This window comes from Centroberyx affinis, unplaced genomic scaffold (genome assembly GCF_046629955.1).
Source record: "Centroberyx affinis isolate AG114_WGS23_722 - 3 ecotype Tasmania unplaced genomic scaffold, CSIRO-AGI_Caff_v1 ptg003314l_1, whole genome shotgun sequence".
Taxonomy (NCBI): Eukaryota; Metazoa; Chordata; class Actinopteri; order Beryciformes; family Berycidae; genus Centroberyx; species Centroberyx affinis.
This window is the reverse complement of record NW_027281319.1, coordinates 42642-68105: the sequence shown is the minus strand read 5'-3', so window position 1 is coordinate 68105 and position 25464 is coordinate 42642. Positions and strand designations below refer to the sequence as shown.

The window sequence follows — 25464 nt, the reverse complement described above, 5'->3', positions numbered from 1 at the left end:
CCTTGTTGATTCATGACATTAGAATTAGTGCAAATGAGACTGTGCGGAATATGCGTGCATACTTGTTTTATATTTTGAATATGAGATGCCTTGGTATGTCAGTGTGTTTGACTCATCCAAACATTTCACTGGTTCAAACAACCTCCATTCCCAGAGGTTTGCAAGGTTCTACCGTATTGTTAGATAGTCCATCAAAGTGCTCCTCATATCGAGTGATTTCACAGTTCATTTACCTTCTGCAGGGAGGCAAAAAATTATAATCTCAACAGAACAATAAAACTCCTTGAGTGGGAGCAGTAAAAAGAAATGGTAAAAGTGAAATACTCTCCTCACAAACTTTATAAGGGTACAGTCTCTTCAGGCCTTAATGGTTCCAAGAATCACTCATGTCTTAGTATGACAACCTGCAGCCCATCACAAGGACTTGCACTCACTGCAATGCATCGTAACCTGTGCCTTTCTTGTTCATAGTGCATCAAAGGCAGTATACTGTATCAGATCTATGATGTGAGGATATTGAAATGAGTCAACAAGGCAATAAAACCTATGAGTTACAATCTGCCAAGCATACACTGCCTGGTCACATGCTAAAAGCACCGTGCAAGGCAATGCATCATCCACACACTCACATACACACATGCATAAGGGATGTGATACGACAGACAGTGTGAAGCCTCAGCTTGGATACAGAAGACTAATGGGCTGAATTCAGTGAACGTTTGTGTCCTTAACTCATGTCATGCCAACGCCAGCCCAGCCCAGAGGGGACGCAGTCAGACACTGCTGGTGACACATGCGGTATATTAATGAGTCTTATTAAAGCAACAGAATGTTAGGAAATGTTGTTTCTCTGACCCAGTCGGCCCTGACGGCCTGACAGAACCACCTGGCCCGAGTCACTAGTAGACAAGCAGGTATAGCGGACAAGGTCACCTCTCAAACAAATAGTTTTCAAACTTGCTTTGGCTCCCCTGCATTTCCAAAATAAAAAATGTCACAACCTACAACTGATTTTGCATGCTTTTGTCATATTGCCATTGTGGCTTTGGTCACATTGTGAGACTTTTTGTCACAAAGATACAGCGGATAAGGTCAGTTTTCGAGGATCCAAAGAAAGCCACAATACAACACACCAAGCACAGCAACTTTCGGTTATATTTCTTTTAACGTATGTTCCCTATCTTGTTTCATCACGTTCAATCTCTCCATCTGTCTTGGGACTCTTTGACTTCATCTCTATCTTTCTTGTATTGTCTCTTTTACTCTGCACTATCTGCTCTTACATCTTTGCTTCTTCATTTGCACTCTGCCAATCTCTCTCTCTCTCTCTCTCTCTCTCTCACATACACTTTCTTTATCTCTCACCCTTTCTCTCTCTTGCCTTATCTCTCTCTTTCCCACTCTCTTTCTTTGTCTCTCTGTCCCCCTCCTGCTTTTTCTCCCTCCTTTGTGCTACCAGTGCGTGTTGAGCAGGTTGATATAGCTGTCAGTGCTTCCCACTGCTGGGGAGATTGAGTGGAGCTGGACAGGGGAACAGAGGAGGGAGATTAAATCAGGAAAAGTAATCAATACCAGCATGCCGAGTGAGCGAGGAGGAGTGAGCCACCAAACACTAGGATTGTCAGACAACGCTGCTCACAGCACCTGATGGTCTCATCAGATAAAGTACTCCTTTGCGGTGGGGTGGAGATATCGCTTAAACATTTATTCATCCTTAGTCTTACAGACAGGTGCAGAAAATAAGTCCTTTTACTCAAGTACTGTACATAAATTCAGTTTGACGTTTTCCTTGTTGGGAAATATTTATACTTTTACTCTACTACATTTCAAAGCAAATTTTGTACTATAGTTTTTACTCTGCTATGTTTATGTATTGTCTAGATGCAGTTACAAATACGCTTTGACAAGGACATTCAAGTCAGTACTTTTGCTAAACTCCAAAAAGGCCAAGCTATGGCCAATTGATGGCTGTTTTGAATTTTAGAAGTGAAATATCTTTCAAATAGCTTTCAAAATTCCCCTCCATGACCCATTTTCTGTACAAACCAGTGTTGTTAGATTTTCAGAATCACTCAAGGAAATAGTAGCTATAATTGTATTTACCCCCTTCAATTAATGGCTTGTTGGCCTTCTCTTAGACCCCCAAAGTCCATTGGCCTTTCTGGAATTAAACTGAATCTTTCTCAAAAGAGGACTTTTATTTTTACTAGAGTTCTCTTCCCTGAGGGCACATGTTCGTACTATACACATAGAAATGAGAAGTAGAGAAGTAAGTCTAGGTCCTGCTTTTTTCAAACACAGACCATCTCTATAATTTAAATGATCTCTGTCATATCACCAGAGAGGTGCTTATTAATTTGTTCTGTGTGTGAACTTATACCCAGAAGTTTTGATGTCTTGTTTGCCTTTATTAGGTTTAGATTAGAGCAAGAACGTATTATCCAGTCACAAAGCAGTTAAAAAACGCAATATATTTGCACAGACTGATAAGAGAGAACAATCAAAACCTTTCCTCCCATACTCCCATAGACCACCCCTCGAGTTTCCTGTAGAATATCAATTTACATTGTAGTTTCTTAAACCATGGGTTAGGCAACCAAAATGGGTTTTAGTCAGATTTCTGTTTAGTTCCTGCATCACAACAATACTGGCAGGTTTTCATTTGACTGTGACCTGAGGTGAGACTGCATTTCTATTTTGGGTCAATGGCTCAATGATAAAATTATGTTTAACCCTTCATCTAGGGCATTGCATGGAAGACTAATGCAAGTTCATTGCATGATACAGTATCCTTTTACTGCCCTTCTACCCACCAGTCCAAACAACGGGCAAAAGCACAGCCAGTGTTGCTGCAGTGTGAGTCCTTTGATGATTCATAGTGAGCAGGTGGATTGATCTCTCTATTACTTCTCCACACAACACAACAAATCCAATTTCTGACAAACTGAACACCATCAATAATCAGATTCCTGGCAACACAGCAGTTTTATTGCACAAATCAATCTCAAAACAAGTTTCTCAGGGCATAATGAATTGGGACTGTGCATTTTCTCACTAGCCAAATATCTGTTCTTTCTTTGGCTTGAGTTCCATTATTGGCTAATCACCTGGGGGTGCTTGAAACTAGGAATAACTATTCCTGGGGTGAGAGGTGCGATTGTGAATGTGGATGTGAAGTGAGATCATCTTGACACTTTTTATGTGGTAACTTCTTCGCTGCATTAGCAATGTGACCCCAATGGATGAAACTAATTCACACCCATGCTGAGAAGAGAAAGAGAAAACAGAGAGAGAGAGAGAGAGAGAGAAGAGAGAGAGAGAGAGATAGACAGGCAGATAGATGGAGACAGAGAGAGAGAACAAGGCTCTTGCACTGTATTTAGGAATCCTCTGGTATACAGAACAAATGGTGGAAAGAGAAGAGACTACATGATAGAGTAATATTCAATTTAATTCAACATGTAATGTTGATACCAGTTTAGATTAGTTTAGTTTAGTTAGTTTAAACTTCATGAAGAAAGCTTTGGAAAACTACAAATCTTTGTGAGACATGATCTGATTTCTGAGAGCTAAAATAGAAAATTAGCTTTGTGTTACACTATGTCACAACTTGTAACACACATTCATGGCTTTTATTGTACAATTCTCATATTTTCATTTTAATGACTCATTTAAGGTATCATACATGTGATTTTTCCAGCAAATGCCGGATTTCCGTCATTTTAGAAATTGAGACCTATACGATTTATGCAAATCTGCAAAGTCCCAAGGTGGGGGCTCTGAACACCTGACTCTAAGCATTGAGCAGAGGGCGGGACATCAATGTGACGACTGCTCATGTCACCTTTTGTGCATATGGCACCTGCTAATTGGATAAATCTCATCTCAGCAACATCAATCATCAACGGTGCACATGCCCACACATGGGCCCGCAGATCACTTTTTTCTACTCCAACTTAACGTAGCTCAAGCAAGATTTCACATTTCTTCTGACATTGATGGTAATGTTAAGTGTTGGTCTCTCTCATTTGTTAGACATTTTACTACATTTATCTCACAACATTGGCCTATTAACTAGCTGACTATCTAACATTTGCCGAATTTACCTTATGCGTGTTGCTTGAGTTTGATGCTGCTGTGTTTGCTAGCTAGGTTAAGTGAGAGTCGTTGATGGTAATGCATTAGGGAAAAGGCAACTTTTGAAACATTTATTGTTATTAACATTGACTGAGAGGGAAAATAAAGGTCAGATTGGCAATAATGTCATAGTAAATAATTCTAATTCTAAATCATTCTGGGTCAGACAATACGACGTGACAATTTAATTGGGGAAAGCTAATCCAGCAGCGCTCAACATTAACGCTTGTCCGGGACAAGTGGAAATTTTGGTCGGACAAGTTAATGTTTCTCCAGTCCAATAATTGGGTTTGAATCACTGCTGATAATCTTAAGAAACATACTTACTGGTGAGATATTGTGGGCCTTAGTGGGCAGCCCACGCCAAGCCGTGCAGCTTTGAGCTTGGTGTGGGCTACCCACTAGGGCCCCAAAACTTTGGGGCTCACACGTGGCCACCATTTCACTGCTGATATGGCTAGTGGGCAGCCCACACCAAGCCGTGCATCTTTGGGCTTGGGCTTGGTGTGGGCTGCCCACATGTGGCCACCATTCACGGCTGATATAGGCCCACTGTGGGCAGCCCACAAGGGGCCCAATTGGCCCCAAAAGGGCTTGTTTGCTGGGTTGCTTCTGGAATATGTCCTTAACAGAAAGGAAGGAAAGGGGCAGGTAAGAGAAGAGCTTCTCCTTCCTGAAGCAAGGATTAGAAGTCTTGTCTTTGAATGACAAATCACTGTCTGCTGATGGCAAATTCAGTCTCACCTAACAAATATGACAAAGCAGACACCATGGCAGATGGTGTCTACTGTTATCCTCCCCTAAAAACAAATGTGTCTCCAGTAGGTTCCACATTGCAACCACTCTTGCACACACACACACACACACACACACACACTCACACACACACACACATACACAATGCTTCATGCTAAAGCAAGCATGGAAAAGGGGGAGTACCAACTAAGCATAAAATATATGCTGAGTTTTCCCTGATGCTGTCAGATTGCAGGTAATTAATTTTACATTTGAAAGGTTCCCCATTACCAATGCCCGTGCACCATTGATCACAACACATCAGCACGGAAGAGGCAAACCCCAAAACTCCTGCGGCATTTTCATAGGAAAGAGAACATATACATTTCTGATCCTGGAGTAAAGATATAAATCTCTGAAGCAGCTGAATGGCTATTTCTCAAAGATATTGATCAGCTTCTTGTTTTCTGAAAGTTTTAGTGAGGAAATAGCCAGAAAGAAATATGACTTTTCATTCTTGCCTAGTGAATTATTAGTATAATTATATTCACACAGCAATGATATTGTGGGGTATGCAATAATCATATCTAATTTTATTTGTTCATTATTTGTTTATTTCATTTGTTCATTTATTTATGTGTCACAGTTACATTAAGGCATTGTCATTCTTCATTGACTCATTGATTGAGGAAGGTCACAGTATGTCTGGTTAACACTGTGTTTTCCCCCTCTTGTCTTTGGTCCCATTGTAATGCAAACGTGGCGTCAAAGACTTGGAAATAATCGTAAGCACTTGTCTTAACCTGTATGGAGTACCAGAAGGGTAGAATTTACCTCATCATGACAAATCTGTGTATGCATCTGTAAATAAAAGTTGATAATAGCTGATAATACTGATTGATGGTCAGTTAAACATAATGCTAACACTTCAAATGTAAGTAAATTGGAAGAAGGATAATTTATAATAATTTTGATAATTTATAATTTTACATCATACCAATCGATTCTGACCAAAATCTTGTCAGAGCTAGTACAGAGCGAGCATTCAATGTGTTGATTGTTGAGTCCATTGGCCCTATGGTACTGTATTAGAGAGCTGCACCCATGCAAGCAAGACATAAATAGTTCTACAGAGAAGCAATGGACGAGATTTTGGACAAAATTGATGCATAATGGATAAAGATGGGAAAATAGGGAGTTATGCTTTAAATAGTTTTATTGCATATTCTATTCCATTCATATTAACTGACTTGATTTGTTTTACTGCTGTACAATCTCAACACATTGACAGAATAGGGTCTGTCCAAATCAGCAGCCATTGCTAGCTTGCTATCATGTCCATTACTTGTCACATGTAAAAACTGCAAATGGATTAAACGCTCACCGACTGACCAATATAAAGAATTTAAGTGTTTGTTGTGTTTGTAGTTGATTTAGCCCATTTTTGGGAGAGTAGCCAGCCAGTACTGAAGTCATTGCCAAGGAAGGCAGACAACAATTGTCTTTGTCTTGAATGCTCTTATTGTGTTGACAAGCGTGTTAGCTCACTTAACTGTACGGAGCGCAATCCAACCACAGACACAGAATCTGAAATTTTGATTCAGTTCAGTTGGTGAACCGATTCAACTCGTTCTCAAATGAACGATTGATTTGTGAATCAACCCATCACTAGTATTCTGTGGATTTTGGAGAAAAGCAATCCAAAAGTAACAGAACGTAATCAGAATACATCTCAAACTTTTAATGTCCAGTGGATTATTGTACTGATTACAGTGTTTAGCAGGTAATCAGTTATCTGTAACAGATTACACATTGCAGGCAACCTTCCCAACCCAAATAATGGGGCTGCCTCTAAAGGCCTGAGGTCAGTGTAGGCGGTACCTCATCTGCACAACACAATGTTGATGTTGTTGAACAGTCCAGATAGCAAGGTCAGCTGGTGTTCAGCTATTCCTCAGCCCACCAGAGCAATCCTGTGGGAACTCTGGGGACTGCCTCATTTGTATTTTACAAGGGCACAGGAAGGTCAGTGTGTGTATACAGAACATGTGTATATGTGTGCATGTGTGTCCCCGATCAGAGCCAGCACCGGTCGATATACTCTTACTATATACTGCAGTTAGTTAGGAGTTAGCTAGGGAACTCAGCTGAGGGAACTGTGTGGATATGGAGGACAAAGAAAAGCATTTTGTAGCTCATTTAAGATGCAGCAAATTAGCACAATAGTGTTTTGATGTAATGGACAAGATTATACTGAAGAAAGATGAAGGACTACTGACACTGTGTAGACAGAGCACATGGTGCAGTCCAAACAAGACATTCAAAGATTATCAGGTGAACAGCATTAAATGAACATTAGTACAGTCGCTTGATCACTGGCTTACTCTAGCAGTGCTGTGAATCACAGTGCAGGAATTTGCTATTATTAATCATATTGCACATTGTGGCCCAAATGCAAAGATATGTCCAAGATTAATTGAAAGACAATATCACCAAAATTGATAAAGTCTGTTAATTCAGCATGTTAATTTCCCATGTTTTACATACATTTTGCTGCACTACTACTGTTATTGGACCCCAAGAGGAATTGATAGGAAAATCTTGCAGCACCTATCTAGGACACCCTTCACACCGATCACCCAGGACAATAATGTGTCATGGGTGATCGGATTGTGTTTTGAAAGAGCAAAATAATTTATAATCTAGGTGTAAATGCATCATGGCACACTGGAGATTTAATCACCCAAGCCACCCCCAGAGACCAGAGACACATTAGGCCACATTAATAACAAAGTGTAAATGCAATGCGTCTTCAACCCATATACTAATTACGTAAACAGAAAAAAATGTAAACATGTGGATTCAATCAGGAAGTCAAACAGGCGGCAGGCAGCCATATAGCAAACTCCTTGTCAAAAATGGATTGCCAGGATACCCGCACATGTTGTGAGACAAGGTGTTAACTGTCAATTTTTAATCTGTGTTTTGCGAGGGAAGGAGAAATCTGATTTCAATGTGTATACCTGCATTTTAATGTCAAGAGTCAATATAATCCAGCTAAATCATATCTAGCACACAGTCCAGATATAAACCACGTTAACCCCATGTGTATGGGGGACCTAGGACTGATAAAGGCTGGGGGACTTTTTCAATGTTTACCATTGTATCAGTCAGGGCTGAGGGTTTGTTCACTTTCATTTCAATTCAGGAAGTGCATTTTCTTTAAAAGTACAAAATCGTCATAAACAAGTAAATAGCCATTTCACATTATCACTATATAAACAGCAGTTTCACATTATAGATGCAAAGTTCAGCAATCTACACCGGACATGACTCTGACACCTTGACACTAGCTACATCATTAATACCTACCATGTGTGTGTGTGTGTGTGTGTGTGTGTGTGTGTGTGTGTGTGCGTGTGTGCGTGTGTGTGTGTGTGTATTGGGGTAGGGGGGAGGGTGAAATTGAAGTTGTTCTTGGCCAGAGAAATTACCTTTTAATATCGGGGTAAATGGAGATAGATCTACTTACATCTGCACTGGGGCTGTCAAGCTGGTCTCCATTAGTAGGTTTTTCCCCGGACACTTGATCCCTCCCCTCTTAGCCATAAAAGTAATCACACAATTTGCATGTCTGTGAATATTAACCACTCCGTCCCTCCTCTCTGAAGGCGATCCCAGCTGTGGGCACGACTACAGCTGGGTTCGGCAAGGCTACACCTGGGCCATCCAGGTACTAGCAATCCAATCAGTCTCTCTGTCTGGCTTTTACCATTATCACATTATCAATCCTTGCAAGTTTGCAGCGTGTTGACAGTGGAGGCACACAAATGTGTAAAAGTTGACCCAGGTAACATCAGACAGGCAAAACACAAAATAGAAGTATAGGTTTGTTTCACTGACAGTAGGTGATCTGGATGGGAATCTGAGCAGGGGACAAGTTCTCTAGGATGTTTTTTTTCATTTAACCACCTCTGTGTGTGTATTTATGAATGTAGTCATCAAAAGGCACAGAACAACTTGCCAATATTTCGGTCACATTAATGTCTTTGTCATGTCCTCAATAACGCATCTGTCTTCAACTGCAGGCTTGTGGAGGATAAGGAGGCACGGGAAAGGAAACAGACAGGAAAACTGAACTTCGGTTATTTTCATTTTGGTCATGACAAACTGATGCACATTGAAATTCTCTAGAACTTTTCTTTCATTTTCCATTTTAATCCACTGACATCATCAAAACAAACTAGGGGACACTTTTTTGATGAATATAAATGTTCTTCCCCTGTTTTCTGCCTCTTCTTGCCCCTGGCTGTTATTTGTTTTGTACTGTTTGCCATTTTGAATGGTCTGTTATTGCAAATGACTTTGTTCACAGACTTATTAATAATAATGAAACCAATAAAAATTCAATAAAATTGAATTTAATTGTAATATTTTGTGTATTAGGTCTAATGGGATGTTGAACTGTTGGTGTATTTATTGGAATGGGAGGAGGGTAGTGATGTGGGGGGGATAAATTACAGAATTATCATTGGGAACACAAAACACATCATTTCCAAGAGAAAATCATGGAATAAAAGTATAACTTTCAGCCTTTTTTTAAGATTGAGGCCATCTCAAACGTCAAAAAACACATCCGTCCTACGAGACAGACAGAAAACAACTATTTGACAAACAACGAACAGTTTGCTTCAACGCTTTAGCACTACTGCGGCCTGCAGCCTTCCCTGTGGCAAAGGGATTAAGAAGCCCGGGAGATAACAGGGAGGCCGGTCACTCCCTGGTCGCTCTCTCAGACAACTTCCTCTGCTCTCTAATTAAATCAGGCTAAATTGGCTTGGCCAGGCGAAAGCCCTCAGAGAATGCATTATTCTACAAAGCAAGACTTCAACATTTTGCCTCTCTTCCCCTCCTCTTCTGACAAAGTTATAGTGGGTGAGGAACACATGCAACAATGGAGCTACAGTAAAAGGCCACACAAGTTTGTTGTGGTTCTGCTTATCGAGCAAGGCACAGAGTAAAACTCAAGAGTGATTCCCACATGCCACAAGTGGTTCATCAGCGGTTCTCAACTAACGTGGTGAGACATTGCTGCGCCTTGATATTTTCCTCCAAGTTGATGCAATGTTGGCCAAGTCAGGAGCAACATTTGTTTGCTGGCCCTTTCATATAATCATGCAAAGCTCTTATGTCGTTTTCAGGCTATCGATAATTTAGTATGCTTTAAGTTTGCCTGTTTTTAAGTGTGACAATCCCTCATGCTCTGAACTGCAGCAACAGAAGCATTTTGATTTTGGATTGATTTCAAATCCACTTCAAAAATCCTCCAAAGTGGGTTCTGATTATATGCAGAGGACTATGCTTATTTTTCTCCATTGACCAGTTTCTAAAACTTGCAAATGGGCCAGTGGCTATTTCCAAAATGGAACATTTGGACCCTTGGCCTATAGCTGGTGGGTGGCAGAGGGTAGGAGCACTTGTTTTTTCCTCTTTCCCCCCCTGCTCACTAGAACACAGATTTAGATGAACCATCTGGTCTTGGTGCCCAGCACTCCCACCCTGGGCTCCTCACACATTTGGAACAGCCGTATCAGCGACATATGCTTCTGTCTCTGTGTCTGGCAACCGCACACCCATCACTGGGATGGGAGGTGACATCATTCCACTGCTCAGGTGAGCTCTAGTAATGGCAGTGGGGGCTGGACTGGGCTGGTGAGTCAGGTCTGGCAACCTGTGCAAATGATGCTAAAGTCATATTCACACTGCACATTCTTAGCCAGGTGTTATCCTTTGCCCTCGGACAATAATTGCCCCAGAGTTCATTTAGTCTCTTATCACACTGCCCCCAATGAAGAGAGGAGAGGAGAGAAGAGAAGAGGAGAAGAGAAGAGAAGAGAAGAGAAGAGAAGAGAAGAGAAGAGAAGAGAAGAGAAGAGAAGAGAAGAGAAGAGAAGAGAAGAGAAGAGAAGAGAAGAGAAGAGAAGAGAAGAGACGAGACGAGACGAGACGAGACGAGACGAGACGAGACGAGACGAGAAGAGAAGAGAAGAGAAGAGAAGAGAAGAGAAGAGAAGAGAAGAGAAGAGAATTAATTACCTCGGAACATGGAATTTGTTTACACCCTGACCTTTTCCACACATTTTTGCATAAACAGTCCAACATCAGAGGTTGGTGGCAGCACACTTTCAGCCACTGAGCCGGTACTGCTGGAGCTTGTGGAGTGTCAGGTGCCTTGCTCAAAGGCAGTAGAGTGGTTGTTATGTGCCATTTGAGTTACGTCATCTCAGGGTTAAATTATATTCTACAACTTCATTCATCCTGTAAAGCTCTGCTCAGACTCAATACAGAGTTTGGCTGTACTAAGGCCATCATGTTGCTGCCTTTTCTCTAGCATAAGATGTGCAGACTGCAAATATGTAACAATGTCCTGTGTAATATTGTTTGAGTGATTCTGCAAGTCAATTTTCATAATTGCAAGTTACTCAGCAACAGGACTGGGAAGGCAACATGGCTGCCACTGAAAACTGCCATGATAACTGTCTACCTATGGCTTTGGTTATTAGTACAGGATTAGCCAATTGTAGAATCTACTAGTGCAAAATGTGTGTGTCCAGGACAAAAATGTCTATAAAATACAATTTACATGAGAAATCAGCCTCAATATGATGGATTGCATAACTTACATAACAAATGATTGATTTAGGGTATCAGAATTTATATAAGCAGACTAAGCTGACAATCTGACCAGAGGCTGCAGGCTTGATGCCTTTAAAAGTATGGGCCACCATCTAAAGTGAAAACAGTGTGATTGGTCCTATTGTCAACAGTGACTACTGAATTGTCAGTTCCAGCAGTCAGTACAAGCCGCTGATGAGGGCCAGCCCTCCACATCTCCACTCCCTGACACTCTTTGTCACAGCCTGCGCTTTTTTTTCCCAACGAAGTCACACACCAGCAACGTCCTACACAAATACAAGCTGAAATGCACCAAAAAACCCTCAAACCTAAAAAAAAAAAAAGTGAGCAAACAAACAAAAGCAGCTTGATGACTAGGGGGAGAGTGGGCGGCCATGAAAGTGCTGAACACAAGCCCACGCCACCTTGGTCCTCCCAGCGTTTTTCCTAGACAGGAAGATGGATGGGCCCAACTCTATTAATAACTACACTCCACTTACCATGGCGCCAAAACTGCTAACACTGCAACTGCCCCCCGATGCTAGCTAGAACAACCACCTCCCACAATGTCGCCCACTTCTCTCCTGATAGGAACACTGTGTTAGGCAACAATGCAGCAAATGGGTGCTAGAAATCTCCAACCTGTCCACCTTTCGTCACCCTCCCTACGGGAATGTGCTCTCGGAGGCTCCTGAAGGCTTGTGAAGGTAGCTGTGGTCAGTGTGATGTTTTGACAAGGGTGCAGAACAAGAAAAAAATCTGGGACTGCTTCTTGGCATTTTGATAGTTTAGTTACAGTGCAGATTGGTATTCAGCATGGGAAGGCTATGGATGCTTTGTGTGAATAAGAGGGCAGAGAAAGAGATGAAAAAAAGATGAAAAAGTGAGAGAGAGTGGAACAGAGTGAGAGACCAAAAGGAGGGGGAAGAGAGAGGAGGAAAAATATACACAGGAAAAAAATCAGTGGGACAAGGAGAGACATAGAAAGGAAGAGGTAAAAAGGTAGTGTGAGAAAGAGAGACAGAGAGAGAGACAATGGAAGAGAAAAAGGATCCTATCTGAATGTGCAGAAGCATCAATGAAGGAACACTATTGGTCCTAATGAGGTGTGACAGCCCAGTATAAACTGGAATATGAAGTGAACCATGATTACAGAGGATTAGATAACAACCACTACGCAGTGCAGTGAGAGAGCTTTTGTGCCTGCCCTTGTTTTCTCTCTCTCTCTCTCTCTCTCTCTCTCTCTCTCTCTCTCTCTGTGTGTGTCAGAGATTGTGTGTGAACGACTACTTCGCCTTCCTCTGAATCCCCATCATGTGAAGTGGGGGCAGCGCAGTATACGAGAGATAACAGAAAGGTCAGCTCCACCTTCACAATGCTACAAGCTATGAAATGCAAACATGGCTGACAGTGGGTGCTTCATCACACAGTGGCAGCTTGACATAGGAGCCTTTTCTCTTGATTAATCCCCGCTGCTTGGGTCCCACTGTGGAACACACCGCAACCTTATAGGCAAGCCGTGACAACACAAAGCTTTATTCATTAAGGGCTCAATCTGTAATCTGGGAAGAAAAAACAGAGCCTGCAATTTGTCTTCTGCTCCCAAGATGTAAAAATGTGTGATTCTATCCGGCACTGGTTGAATTTTGAGGACTGAAATATACAATATGTGTCTAAATTGTTCCAATTTGTAATCTGAATATACAGATATACAAAAGTGACACAAAACAATCTAAAGCATGATATTGGATGTTTCTATTTTTACAATGTTTATACTATTTTTATTTATATATTTTTTACAGCCAAAATTCTTCACTCATCTGTCTGTACACACAATGAATATGCATAAAAATCCCAAACATAATCAGGTATGATCAGGTGTAATCACTAATTGCCATATTATTTCAGGGACTCAACAATGAAATTGATTAGTACACCTTTGAAGTTAAAAGCATTTATATTAAACTACAGAGGACATTTAACACAGTATGGCAGAAGTAATATCAGTTTAGTTTGCATATTTCTCATTTACATCCAGTTCTGTTTCTGAAATCAATGAATAAGAAAAGTTTTGCTGACAGCGAGACATTCCAAAACTACGGCGCCAGTGAAAATAAGTTTCGTCCATCCCTCACTCAATGAACCGTCACCATGTTGATAAAACACCTGTACTGTGGTTGTGACATTCTCAATTTCAAGAGCACACATGCTCGCTCTGCCAAACATCGCTGCTGCTGTGCATGCCTCGCCGTTTCCCATGCATATTACGACCCTTCTTCATGGCACACTCCTTCACTATCTCAGAGAGCCAATGAGCCACCTAATGCAGGCTGGGGAGGAAAGGCAATCCACTTTCCCAGGTAGAGTCAGTGGAGCAGCCGACAGATTCTTCTCCCAGATACATTATCATTTTGATGGCTGTGGATTGCCGTCCCACTGCCGCTGTCTCTGTTTCTCTCAACTTCACTTCATCATTCCACATGCCCATAAAAAAAAGGTTCATTTCTCCTGCCCCATTTCCCTAAAGGTGAGTTTGGTGATCGGTCTTTTTTGCTAGATGGCACTCTGATAGAGAACTGTGCGCCGGCTTCTCATATCGGCCTTCTGAAAAGTGAGCGCAGATGTGGGCCTGGTGGTGTTTGTATGTTGTTACGACCCACAAAAGCCATAGCAATTCATAATAAGTGAACATTACAGGTAAGTAATGTGAGCGCACGGGTTTAAGAATCCCATCCGTTGCCGCAGTAAACCATCGTAAAACGTGACGATGGCGCATGGGTGTGGTGTTCCTGAATGTCATTTAAAAGCAATGGCTGCTGTCTGTCTGAGAGGTTGATCGATGCGGTAATGAGGAGACGGAAGCGCGGGTGTAATCACTCAAAGCCCAGTGGTGCTGAAATCCACAGAAAAAATAGTATTGGCTCCTGGAGGACACTGGGCTTGACTGACACATTCACTCTAACTGTCTCTGGCCATGCCTCACTGATTCTACTGACGTGGCCTTAATGTCAGAAGTGGCTTCTTCTCTTCTCTCGTTCTCAGTTTCAGTCTTTTAGGGCTGGTTATCAGCAGTTTGAAGTGAAGCGGTCATCATAGCACCTTCTTAGCAACTTCTCTTAAAATGTCATAGATTGGCAAAAACATCAGATCTGATAGGAGGTTATAGAGACAGATCATCTGTTAGGGGTTGTTGATATTTCACTTATGTCTTCATATTGGGAGTCAAGCATAGGTAGCCATCATTAACTATTCTCACTCAGCCCCTATCTTCTCCTTTATCACCTCTATTATTACAAAGCAAGGGCTATAGGAACATCCTTATGAAACTTCCCAGTAAAAGGCCAGACGCAGGGCCTGGTAATAGTGATTAATGTAGGGGATTAGTATACTATTTAAGGTATAGTGGAGATGTAACAAGATATGCACTATCTGGAGCTCATGCCTGGTGGATTTAAATGGAATTTCATTAAAGCTAAAAGAGAGAATGATGACTTTTACAACTCCCACTGGCAGCATTTTTACAGGCAGACATTTCGCACTAATGACTTGAATATGAAATAGTGACCCCATCGCACTAAGCACAGTTTGAGTAAATTGAGCTCACTGGTAAAATAACCTTCACTGCAGTCGTTCGTAAATCTGTTGTTAGAGCTTCTTATAGCAGGGGTTCTTGCACTTCTTCAGCCCCGGGACCAAAATGAGAAATTTCAGTCAATTCAAGTCTCTTGCCCTGGGACCCAAGCTCATTTGAACATATTGATACTCTAGTTTTGTGGGTCCTCAACAGCAATAGGCCTGTGACCCAGTTTGGGGTGCCAACTCATAGTTAGAGAAGTTAGACAGAAACACTGCCTTACAGGTATTTCACAGGTTGAACTACTGTAGGAAATGCTCCATGCATAATTCAGCATTGTACACCAAAGTGTTTATCCCAACAATAGCCCATACACAGCATAAGACAGTGATATGAGGATATGGCATCAAGCACAAAGGCAGCATAGCTTTCCATTATGCATTGCAATGCAACGACATGCTATGCCTGACTCTTGACACGGAATGGGACAAATGAGGGTTGTATTGCGTGAGGACTGGCTGTGATAACAGCGCTGTGTCAGTGTCGGCCCACTGTTGACGGTGCGTCTGTGAAATCCATCTGTTTCGGGCCATGGCTGGCTAACTGAAGGGAACCAATGGAGTGAGACCTGATTTGGTGTCAAACGGAGTACTTGGATGAGGTGGTGTGTGCGGGTTGGTTTGTGTGTGTGTGTGTGTATGTGCGTGTGTGTGCCCCTGTGTGTATTGGATCCTGTATTACAGCTTATGGTGTTTATGTGCGTCCTACTGAGAGCTCGCACTAAGAGCTAGGTTTGAGTCACAATTGCTGGACAGGATGATAGGACTGGACAGTGACCAGGTTTGCACAGTGAAAAAAAAAATCTGTTAATATTGTGACTAATCAAAAGGACAGCTGTAATATGACCTTACGTCCATATGTCAGAGCAGCACTTCACATCATCATGCTGAAGCGGAAAAACAGTGTACTCATTCTTAGGTTTAATGTGCCTGAAAATGACTGAGACACTGATTTCTGAAGCCTTTACAATTATGGGTTTTTTTTTCTATTTTAATCCTTACATCCTACTGTCTGTACAATTAATCTCCTTTCATATTTGTAAGCCATGGTGCTTTATAATAATCTTGAAATTGAACTTTACAGGGCCTGAAGGATCGCTCACATATTCATTCATTCACTCACTCACTCTGCCCCTAGTGGCCGTTAGGAGGCATGGCACACAGGATGCAGAGAATCACTATTTGATCTGCAGTACTGCTGAACTGTGTAAGGTGCTTTGCCTCAATGACACTGTGAGTCCTTATTCAAATATAAAGCTGGCTAGTCACATGGCATTGTGGTGCAACAAGCGATTTCCCCCATGTCAGCCCCATGTTAGCTCCATTATATGATTGCTGTCATCAATCATTGTGACAACCTCTGTGTTGAAAAATAGGCTTTTTTTTTATCATCAGACACATAAGATTCCATGACATCTACTAAAATACCCATAAGTCTCATCAACTCCCTTCACTCCTCTTCAAGTAGTGAGTATAAGTAGAAGGGAGAATCAGAGCAATAATTACAATCCCGCATAAAACACTGCATCATTTTGTCACAGAGAGCCAGCCATAGTGCTTTACACTGTGGTGTAAAGTACGATGGAAATTGTAGTCCTTTACTGAGCCAAGGATGTTATGTATACAGCTTGTACCCAAGCTTTCTTGTTTTTCCTCAAATTTCAAAATGCAAATCCAATTTAGTTATCTATTAGTCTTGCACTGTAAAATTCTCTGTTCGATTGAATGAGTGGAACTATTGCAGTAGGGCTGCAACTAACGATTATTTTCATTGTCGATTAATCTGTCGATTATTTTCTCGATTAATCAATTAGTTGTTTGGTCTACAAAATGTTAGAAAATGGTGAAAAATGTCGATCAGTGTTTCCCAAAGTCCAAGATAAATGTCTCCTCAAATGTCTTGTTTTGTCCACAACCCAAAGATATTAAGTTTACTGTCATAGAGGAGTAAAGAAACCAGAAAATATTCACATTTAAGAAGCTGGAATCAGAGAATTTTGACTTATTTTTCTTAAAAAATTACTCAAACCGATTAATCGATTATCAAAATAGTTGGCGATTAATTTAATAGTTGACAACTAATGGATTAATCGATTAATCGTTGCAGCTCTATATTGCAGTGAAAGTGGAACTTTACGAGCCAAACAGCAATTCAGGGTCCCATTCAGAAAAAATCTCCAAGAATCTGAGCACTGACTACAGATGCCTGGTTACATGCAAATTCACTATGACTTAAATGGTTAATGGGTTTCATATTAGCATGCATATTATACATTTTATGAATACATGCCCAAACTTATAGGTCAGTGAGGAGACAGTATTCCATCCCTGATGCGTGTTCCATCTACGCACAAACTGACAGATAGCTAACAAACAAGATTCAGAGAAAGTCGAACATGGGAGTAAAGTTACGGTGTTTTACTGAGTCCTCTTTTCTCTTCTCTTTTCTTTGTAAAACTGAAATAAATATAAAGTTACAATGCTTTGGTTACAGACTGTTCTCAAAATACAGCACAAATGAATTTTCATTGCTTACAAGTAGCCTCCATGCACATGCTACAAGAAGCTACATTTAGCTTAGCATTTTTAACCTTAGCAGATTAAATTATCACAAAGTAGTTTGTTTTTAATCCAAACGTATGAATTCCGAATTATTTATATGCACATTTGCACAGAAAAGGTAACAAAACTTACAAGCAAAGGCTCTCCAAGGCACAAACGCAAAGGAAAAAAGGAGAGGACCACATGGAGAAATTCTTGCACACTCTTTTCCTGGTTGACTTCTAACCTATGAGTCACATGATCTGAACTGACCACTAAGAAAACACTTTACAGTTATCACCATTTTTACAACAAACTGCCACAAGGTAGTGCCAAAGAATATAAATTTGAAGGCCACAGAATGTGTGCCACGACAACACACGACAACAATTTGCAGGCTGTAAATTACCTCAAACCCCAGACAGTTCCCTGTTCCCCTTGTGGATCATGCAGTGCACAATGTCAATTACTATAAAGGCTACAATTGTCAACAGAAAGGGGGAGGAGGGCGGATATTCAGTCTGAGATGATTAATTGATCCTAGTTAACTTATGGACGCTGGACAACCCAGAGGTTGTCAGTTAGTGATAAATGGACATAATATTGAGCAAGGGTGACAGCAAGTCAAGGACTTGGGGAGGGAGACTTAATAGATGATGGATGGTAATCATGCACAATATATGACATTTGTGCATAGATGTGTGTGTGTGTGTGTGTGTGTGTGTGTGTGTGTGTGTGTGTGTGTGTGTGTGTATCCAGTAGCTCCTCCATATTTTGGTAAAAACTAAAAAAGGTTTGTAGAAAAAAGCTTCCAGGTTCCGTGCCATGATAATGATCCTGATATCCCTAACAGCCAGGCAAAATATGTTTCCCTCTCATCATGTAAGAAATCATGTTAACGTCACTAAATATGTGCTGAATACATACTGTATATCCATATACATATCAATATGTAACTGTTCAGATTTGGTAGGCTTATCTCTGTGCAGAGATAAGCCTGCCGAATAGTGCAAATGTTCTACCATACTATCACAAAATCAGTCGAGTCAGAGAAGAGTCAGTAATACATAGAAAAGTTTGAGCATACATAGAGTTTAATCATAAAACAAGAGTGGAAAAAGTGTACAAAACCTATCTACAATTTGTATAGTATAAACACAGCCTTTACAATGACATCAGAGAGAAATATTGCAAAATATTGTTATGTATATGAATTAAAGCTGTTTGTCCTCTTAACACATGTTACACACCTTTGACAATTCAGCACATGGTGGAAACTCACTGGGTTGTCCACGTGTTATTCCTCTTGAGTTCAGCTTAATTACAGATGACACGAAGTAGATGAAACGGAAACAAAAGAAGCAATGTGTATGACAGGCCACCTCAAGTATTGACATTGGCCAAACTCAGTCGCAGATGAAGTGGAGTCTCTCCTGGCAGTCACAGCTCTCCCACTCTCCCTCTTTGCTCACGGCTCCACAGCGCTGGCTCCATGCTGGACACTGGTGGTGGCATACATGTTGCATAGATAATGTTAGGTCAGTATGATCTTTCTTCAGCATGTTTTCAATACAGAAAATGTTAGTAACAATAGTATTTCGGTAGTTGTGGCCAAGCAATTTGATTGCTCAAAGAAGCAAGCTGGTAATTCCAATAAAGCATGACTAGTCCTGAAAAATGGAATTGGTTGCAATCTGTTTTATCTCCTGTTTTATTCTTATGTATGTACACTACTTTGTTAACTATTATTTAAAAGCCATAATACCCAAAAGGGTTTCACACCAAGCTGCATACCTGTTATACCCATATTCATAGTAAAAAACACTGTCTAATACTCTGAAAGGTAATGTAATCAATATTGTTTTGACATGATAACATAAAAATGATAAGGCTAGTGTGAGCACCTGTTGCTCTTCTCCTTGGCTCCAGGCTTGGTACAGTGGGTCTCCGTTCACCCACAGCCAGCGGTCTCCCAGGTAGCGCAGACCAGTCCACACATGCTCAGTGGTCTGGGCTTCCCTGATCTCCCTCTGGGCCAGCAGGACCTCTGTCTCAGAGACTAGGCTGGTGAGGTCGGTGTGTTGCTCCCTGCAGTGCTGCAGAGCCTCTTCCCAAGTTTTCTTCTCCTTCACCACCATCAGATTCAAGCAGAAGAATTCCTGGCAAATGGATTCAGGAAGATCGTTCCATCCAGTTGGCTCACAGCTCCAGCATATACTGCCATAGTACTCAACCTCTTTATCGTTATTTGGTTCACCATCCACCCAAGGCATGTATGATGCATATCCCCCTCCTGACCACCTCCAGTCAGTGTCATCAGGGTCTCTATAGAGACCGATCCAGGTTTGTTCAAGCTGTGCACCTGCCTTTCTGAGCTTCTTCTGGTCTCTCTTACTGCTGACAGGGGCGAGTTCAGTGTAGTGTGCTCTGCAGTGCTCTTGAGCATCAAGCCAGGTCTTTTTATCAGGAACATATACATACTTCCCAAACACTGTTGATACATTTGCCATCAGGAGCATTTGGAAGATGGACGTCTTCATTGTAGAGCCGTGTGTTTAGATACGACAGAGGAGAATGGATGGCGTGCTACCGCTGTCACCAGCTCTTACATCTGACGTTTCAGTCCAAGTAATCACCTTGGGGTAAGGATGGTGAGCTCTGAATACTAATTGTGGAGCTATTTTACTTTGAATAATTTTGGTATTATGCATAGCCAAATAGCTATTCTTACATCAACAACAATTTACATTAGGGTACATGCCAGCCGCACACACAAGAAACCTACTTTACTGGATGATTGAACCAGATGATGCAACAATTATTTTGCATTGCAAATTAACTTGCATTGCAAATTAACTTTGTCTAGTGAAGCCAGAAGGTTAATGGTGGGACGGGCAATGTCACAGTTCTCTTTACACTTGTGATTCCTTGATTCCTGATTGGAACATACAGTATTTATTTTAAATAAGTATGGTGCAGTGACAAGTACTGTTGAATGACATATTTTGAAAAAGGTACAGTTAAAATGATTAAAGCTAATGTGAGCAGATCTCTGAAGTGATCAATGGGCTCCTGATAGATTCCTCTCAAGAAAGAAACACAATCAAGTTGAAATGGCCAAGCATGAGAAATAAGAGTGACATCCAGGCATTCTAGTCAGAATGTGTGTTGGTTTATCAACTGTGCATATGCTTGTATTATTATTATTAAAGATTTATTTTAGGCATTTCTATGCTTTATTGATAGCAACAGTGTAAGAGAGAGACAGGAAGGTATGGCAGAGAGACAGGGGAGGACATGCGGCGAATGACCGTGGTGCGGATTCAAACCCGGGTCGCTGCGGGAAGGACTGAGCCTTATGGTACGCACTCTACTCGGTGTGCCCCTATTATTATTATTATTATTATTATTATTATTATTATTATTATTATTACCAAAACTACCTTGCCATTCATGAAAATGCATAAACTTTTGTACAGAGGTCCAGTCCTATGCCAAATGATACAGTATAGAGCCAGTAGTCCTCTTGGTGGCACTACAGAAATCAAATCTAATCTAAAAATTTCCAAAATCTGCAATAAATCAGTGATAGGTGCTATAGAGTTCTACCTTTCATATTACATCGGTCAATATGTGAAGAACATTTGCTTTACTGCAACCTACAGTCAATCCACAAAGCTTATAGTAAAAACTGTAAAACTAATTAAAGCTAAGTCCTTGTACATTTAACATGCAAATGTCACCAAATTTGCTACACTGCATCTTGGTGAGGTTACAGTGTTGCTGCCTAAACGATGTACAGGGTTTTTTTTTTTTTTTTTTATTTTGTCCACAGCCCATGAAAATGCGTGTCTGTACAAGGTCCTGTATACAGCCACTATAAATTCTCTCCTACCATCAGTAAACATTTGAAAACATTCACTCGCCACCTACTGCTCAGCTGGCTCAATGAATTCATGACTGCAACTATGCTAAACTTTTGTTTATTTGTTACTGATTGGTTCAAGGGGTGTTTACATCATTTGTGGGCGACGATATGTTTACTTGTTCTTCTTGCAGTATATCAGGTTGACCCTGTTCATAACTGATCACAGTTACTAGTTGATAAAACCAGAAGTGGGTGTGGTTTAGATTGAAATGAGTTAAAAATCTCCCAAATTCTTGTTTTTTTCCCTTGTGATCATTGCTATTGTTGAGATATTAAAGAATTAAACTCATGGTTTAACAGTGACCAATCAATAGCAATGAAGTATAAAAACAGATAGTTCTTTTAAAGTCATATTTAACAAACAACAAGAATCTAGATGTTATGTAACCATAAACATAGATTTTATAAAGAACAACAACAACAAGCCATAGCCATAAACAATTAGAAACAGTAACAAAAAATCTCCACCCAGAACTATACTAGTATGAATTGAATGCCCCCCACACTAAATACTAGTCAATTAAAAAAAAAAATTTGTTCATGAATCAAAATATATTTCTTTATTCTCACTCTGAACTACTCTATAACCCCTACTACTCTATAACAATCAATTAATCAGTTATATCTTCATTCTGAACTACTGAGATGAAAAGTGTAAATGAAATTGTTTTTTACTGTTTACAGTATATTTTGTAGCAACCTCATTTTTAAAACTCTTTCATTTTGGGAAGAAAATTGCAATGTGAAGTTATATTTAGTGAAGAGCAGTAGTGCTCAGCGATGGGAAGACACAGCACCCTGCTGTACTGAACAGACTCGGAGAACTGGGAGTCTTCATCCACTCCCAGTCAAACCGACTCCGCCTCGCAGTAAAGTCTATCAGCAGAGCAGAGGAGCGGAGCCGCCGGGACGAGAGAGACAGAAAAACCGGTTTCACTAATGCTAAATTAATAATCAAAATAATTAGACTATTCCCGTAGCAAACAAAAAGCGACATTCGACATTTGATCAAGCAACTCTCTCTATCTCTCTCTTTTACGGCTCAGTGTGTGTGTGTGTGTGTGTGTGTGTGTGTGTGTGTGTGTGTGTGCGTGCGTGCGTGCGTGCGTGAAGGCAGTAACAACAAAAGCAAACTGACTGAGAAACATACAGAAACTCCGCCCCCTTCTTCTCTGAAGACTGAGAAAAGCCAGTCAGTGAAGCCAGTGAATTAAAATATCTGAATAACGTTGAAAAAATTCAGAAGGAACAAATACTCAAAACGCATTATTCATGCTTTTAGTGCATGGATGTATTAGCCTACAGTGGGTTAAATACATATAACAGAAACATGTGCAGACGATCTCTATGTTATTGTTTACCACTTCTGCCTAGCTACAGTGTTGGAGAGTAATGACACTCTCAGACTTGCTAAACTTCTCTGACCAGGTTATGGTAAATAATGAATAAACTGGTGTCTGGCTGTGTCAAGACAGAATAACGTGATTCCTTAATCAACTAAAAAGTCTGAGGGGAAGTTTGCTTTGACTGCTCCACATAATGAGATCAGCAATAACTTAAAGAAGGGAATAAGAGTGAATATCAGGAAAGCAGAGAAGAGGGTAGGAGTGTCTGAACAGTGGCTATGTTTCAATCAGCCAGCAGAGATCAGTGAAGGGGTACTATGAAGAGAAGGAGCCTGGGCAGCGTTTCTCACAAAAAATATACATATGACAAGCATAAGACAGAGAGATGCTTCCTTCTGATTGGAATTTAGGAGGGAAATAATGGTGAATGTGGAAGAGGACAGAAGGGATAGGGGAATTATGGGTTTTTCAGAAGAGTGTTATGTTTAGTTCTTTTTGTGAGTCAGCTCTTTTGAGTTCCCTCTGTGAAAAAACAAATAGTTTGATGTGTGTTGTTCGTTTTTTGTTCAGCAAAGCAAACCAGTGTTCACAAGCTGCGGGAATATGTCGGTTTAACAGTGATTGTGAGTGAGCTTGTGCCACTTGGAGGAAAAAAAAACAAAAAACACTGCCAAATGATTTCAGAAGTCACCTAAAAAAAATACCACCCGCGTGTCACTCACACTTCCCTGTTGCCGGGTTATTTACAGAGGCAAATCATCGTCACTCCCAATTTACTAAAAAAAGCTGCTCAAAGCTAACAAGTCATTCGCAAATCAGGCATCATGTGTGTCACACTCAGCCTTCCATGACATCAAGTTTTTTTCCACAGAGGGAAATCACATTAAAAACAAAGTCACTGCCGGATCAAACATTTTTATCTATGACACATCACAACCTATATACCATTTATTAAAGCACATCGCATCAGTTTTGTCTCACTCACCCTTCCCTGTTGTCATCCTCGTCTACGTTGGAGAGGAGCTGCGACCCGGCCAGCGAGAGGTCCAGTGCTGCGAGGGGCAGATCTCTGTAGCCAAAACTCACCAGCTGCACCGGAGGAGCCAGGCACGGGTTCTCATCCTCCACCGGCTGGGAGATGATCTCCAGGTCCGACACACCCGCCTGCTCCACTTCTCTGGTTGCATACATACACCACCCACAGACAGACAGGCAGACACAGATATGAGCGTAAATACAAACACACACACATAAAGGAAGAGAGAGAGAGAGAGATGCGTTTCAACAAACTATCAAAGCACAAACACACTTCCTATGTTTTTCTGTGGCGTATAGAAACACGCATACACACGTTTCCACACACACATCCTGTAAGGGGGAGGTGGTTCAAAGAAGCGGGGGCTATCAATACTGTGGTGAGTCGCCACATCCATTGACATGGATATAGGGTTGATGGTTGCCTGAAGGACTGAAAAACAGGCTTTTGACTAGGAGGTCATTGGTTCAAATCCCTTGGATAGAGTTTTAAAAAAAAAAGTGGTAGAAGTGAAGGAGTAATGTCCCTCTTCTCACCTATAACAGCTACCATCAAAGAGCCTTTGGGCAAGGTCCATAAGTCCAAAATGCTCCAGTGGAACTGCTAAGTAGAGACCCCATGTCTGAATATGGCTGTATGTGTTGCAGGTATGAGTGAGTTTACTGTGTGTGGAATCATTCTTTTCCCTGCAACCACTTCCTCAGATCACAGCTTTAAACAAAGATGGTAGATTAGTGTGCTTGTCTGGTTAGATAAGTCTCAAAGAAAAGACAAACTAACTATTTTTAATATTTCATATTCATCTTTAAATAGTTTCAAAACTGCAAAATAACGCTATTCATCAATTATCAAAAAAGTAGCAGGCACAACCAAGACGACAGGTAGAAGAGAAAAATAGACAGGACTTTATTGAAGGAGTGAATGAGTGGGCACAAATGCGGCGTAGAAAGCAGATTAAAAAAGACTTTAATTATTCAGCTGAGCAAGTTGACTAAAAAAATTCTTATTTACGGCAATGGCCTGGGGGAGGAAATGCAGGGTTATACACAAACACCCACTCAGCGCTTGGGAGCTGCCCAGTACTAGCTACACAATCTGCTAATGTTGGGCACTGGAGCAGCTGCAGGTACAGTGCCTTGCTCAAGGGGGCTTCGATAGTGGGAGAATGTGTCTACTGCCCAGATTGTCTCAGGCGGTCGGGGAATTTGAGCTACTGCCGTCCAACAGTAAACAGGGAACCGGACACCAAGGCCAGATTCACAACAGCAGAACCCAAACTATACAGATAAACCTTGCACTGATGAGACCTGAGAGAGGAGACAGGATCCAGATGATGAGAAGAAATAAAGTGAGCACAGCCAAGTATTGAGCATGGAATACTGATATACATTAATATCACTGTTTGGGCTGGACAGAAAGTTGAAGTGACACAA

The 25464-nt window shown here is 41.0% G+C and overlaps 2 protein-coding genes across 2 annotated transcripts in view; both read right to left on the bottom strand.

Annotated features, from left to right (window-relative positions):
* The window catches only part of LOC139660463 (transmembrane protein 266-like), a gene marked incomplete at its 3' end in the record, with an annotated part of 33441 nt that extends 9255 nt beyond the window's left edge, over positions 1-24186 (bottom strand). The window contains exon 1 of the mRNA XM_071538616.1: positions 23981-24186. Coding sequence (XP_071394717.1) covers positions 23981-24186 — 206 coding nt within the window. The remainder of the gene's footprint in view (positions 1-23980) is intronic.
* LOC139660464 (macrophage mannose receptor 1-like) lies at positions 18837-20319 on the bottom strand. Its single transcript, XM_071538618.1, has 2 exons — positions 19626-20319; positions 18837-19223 (listed from the first exon to the last, which is right to left on the bottom strand). The coding sequence occupies exons 1-2, from the start codon at positions 20259-20261 to the stop codon at positions 19128-19130; spliced, it is 732 nt and encodes a 243-aa protein (XP_071394719.1). The 5' UTR covers positions 20262-20319; the 3' UTR covers positions 18837-19127.
* Positions 24187-25464: the final 1278 nt, after the last annotated feature.

Bases quoted from the DNA above. Each gene is read 5' to 3' on its own strand.
- LOC139660464 (XM_071538618.1), bottom strand. From the start codon at position 20,261: ATGAAGACGTCCATCTTCCAAATGCTCCTGATGGCAAATGTATCAACA. The intron at 19,224-19,625 runs GTGCTCACACTA...TGCCACCACCAG, and splicing joins GCCAAGGAGAAGAGCAACAG to TGTCCAGCATGGAGCCAGCG.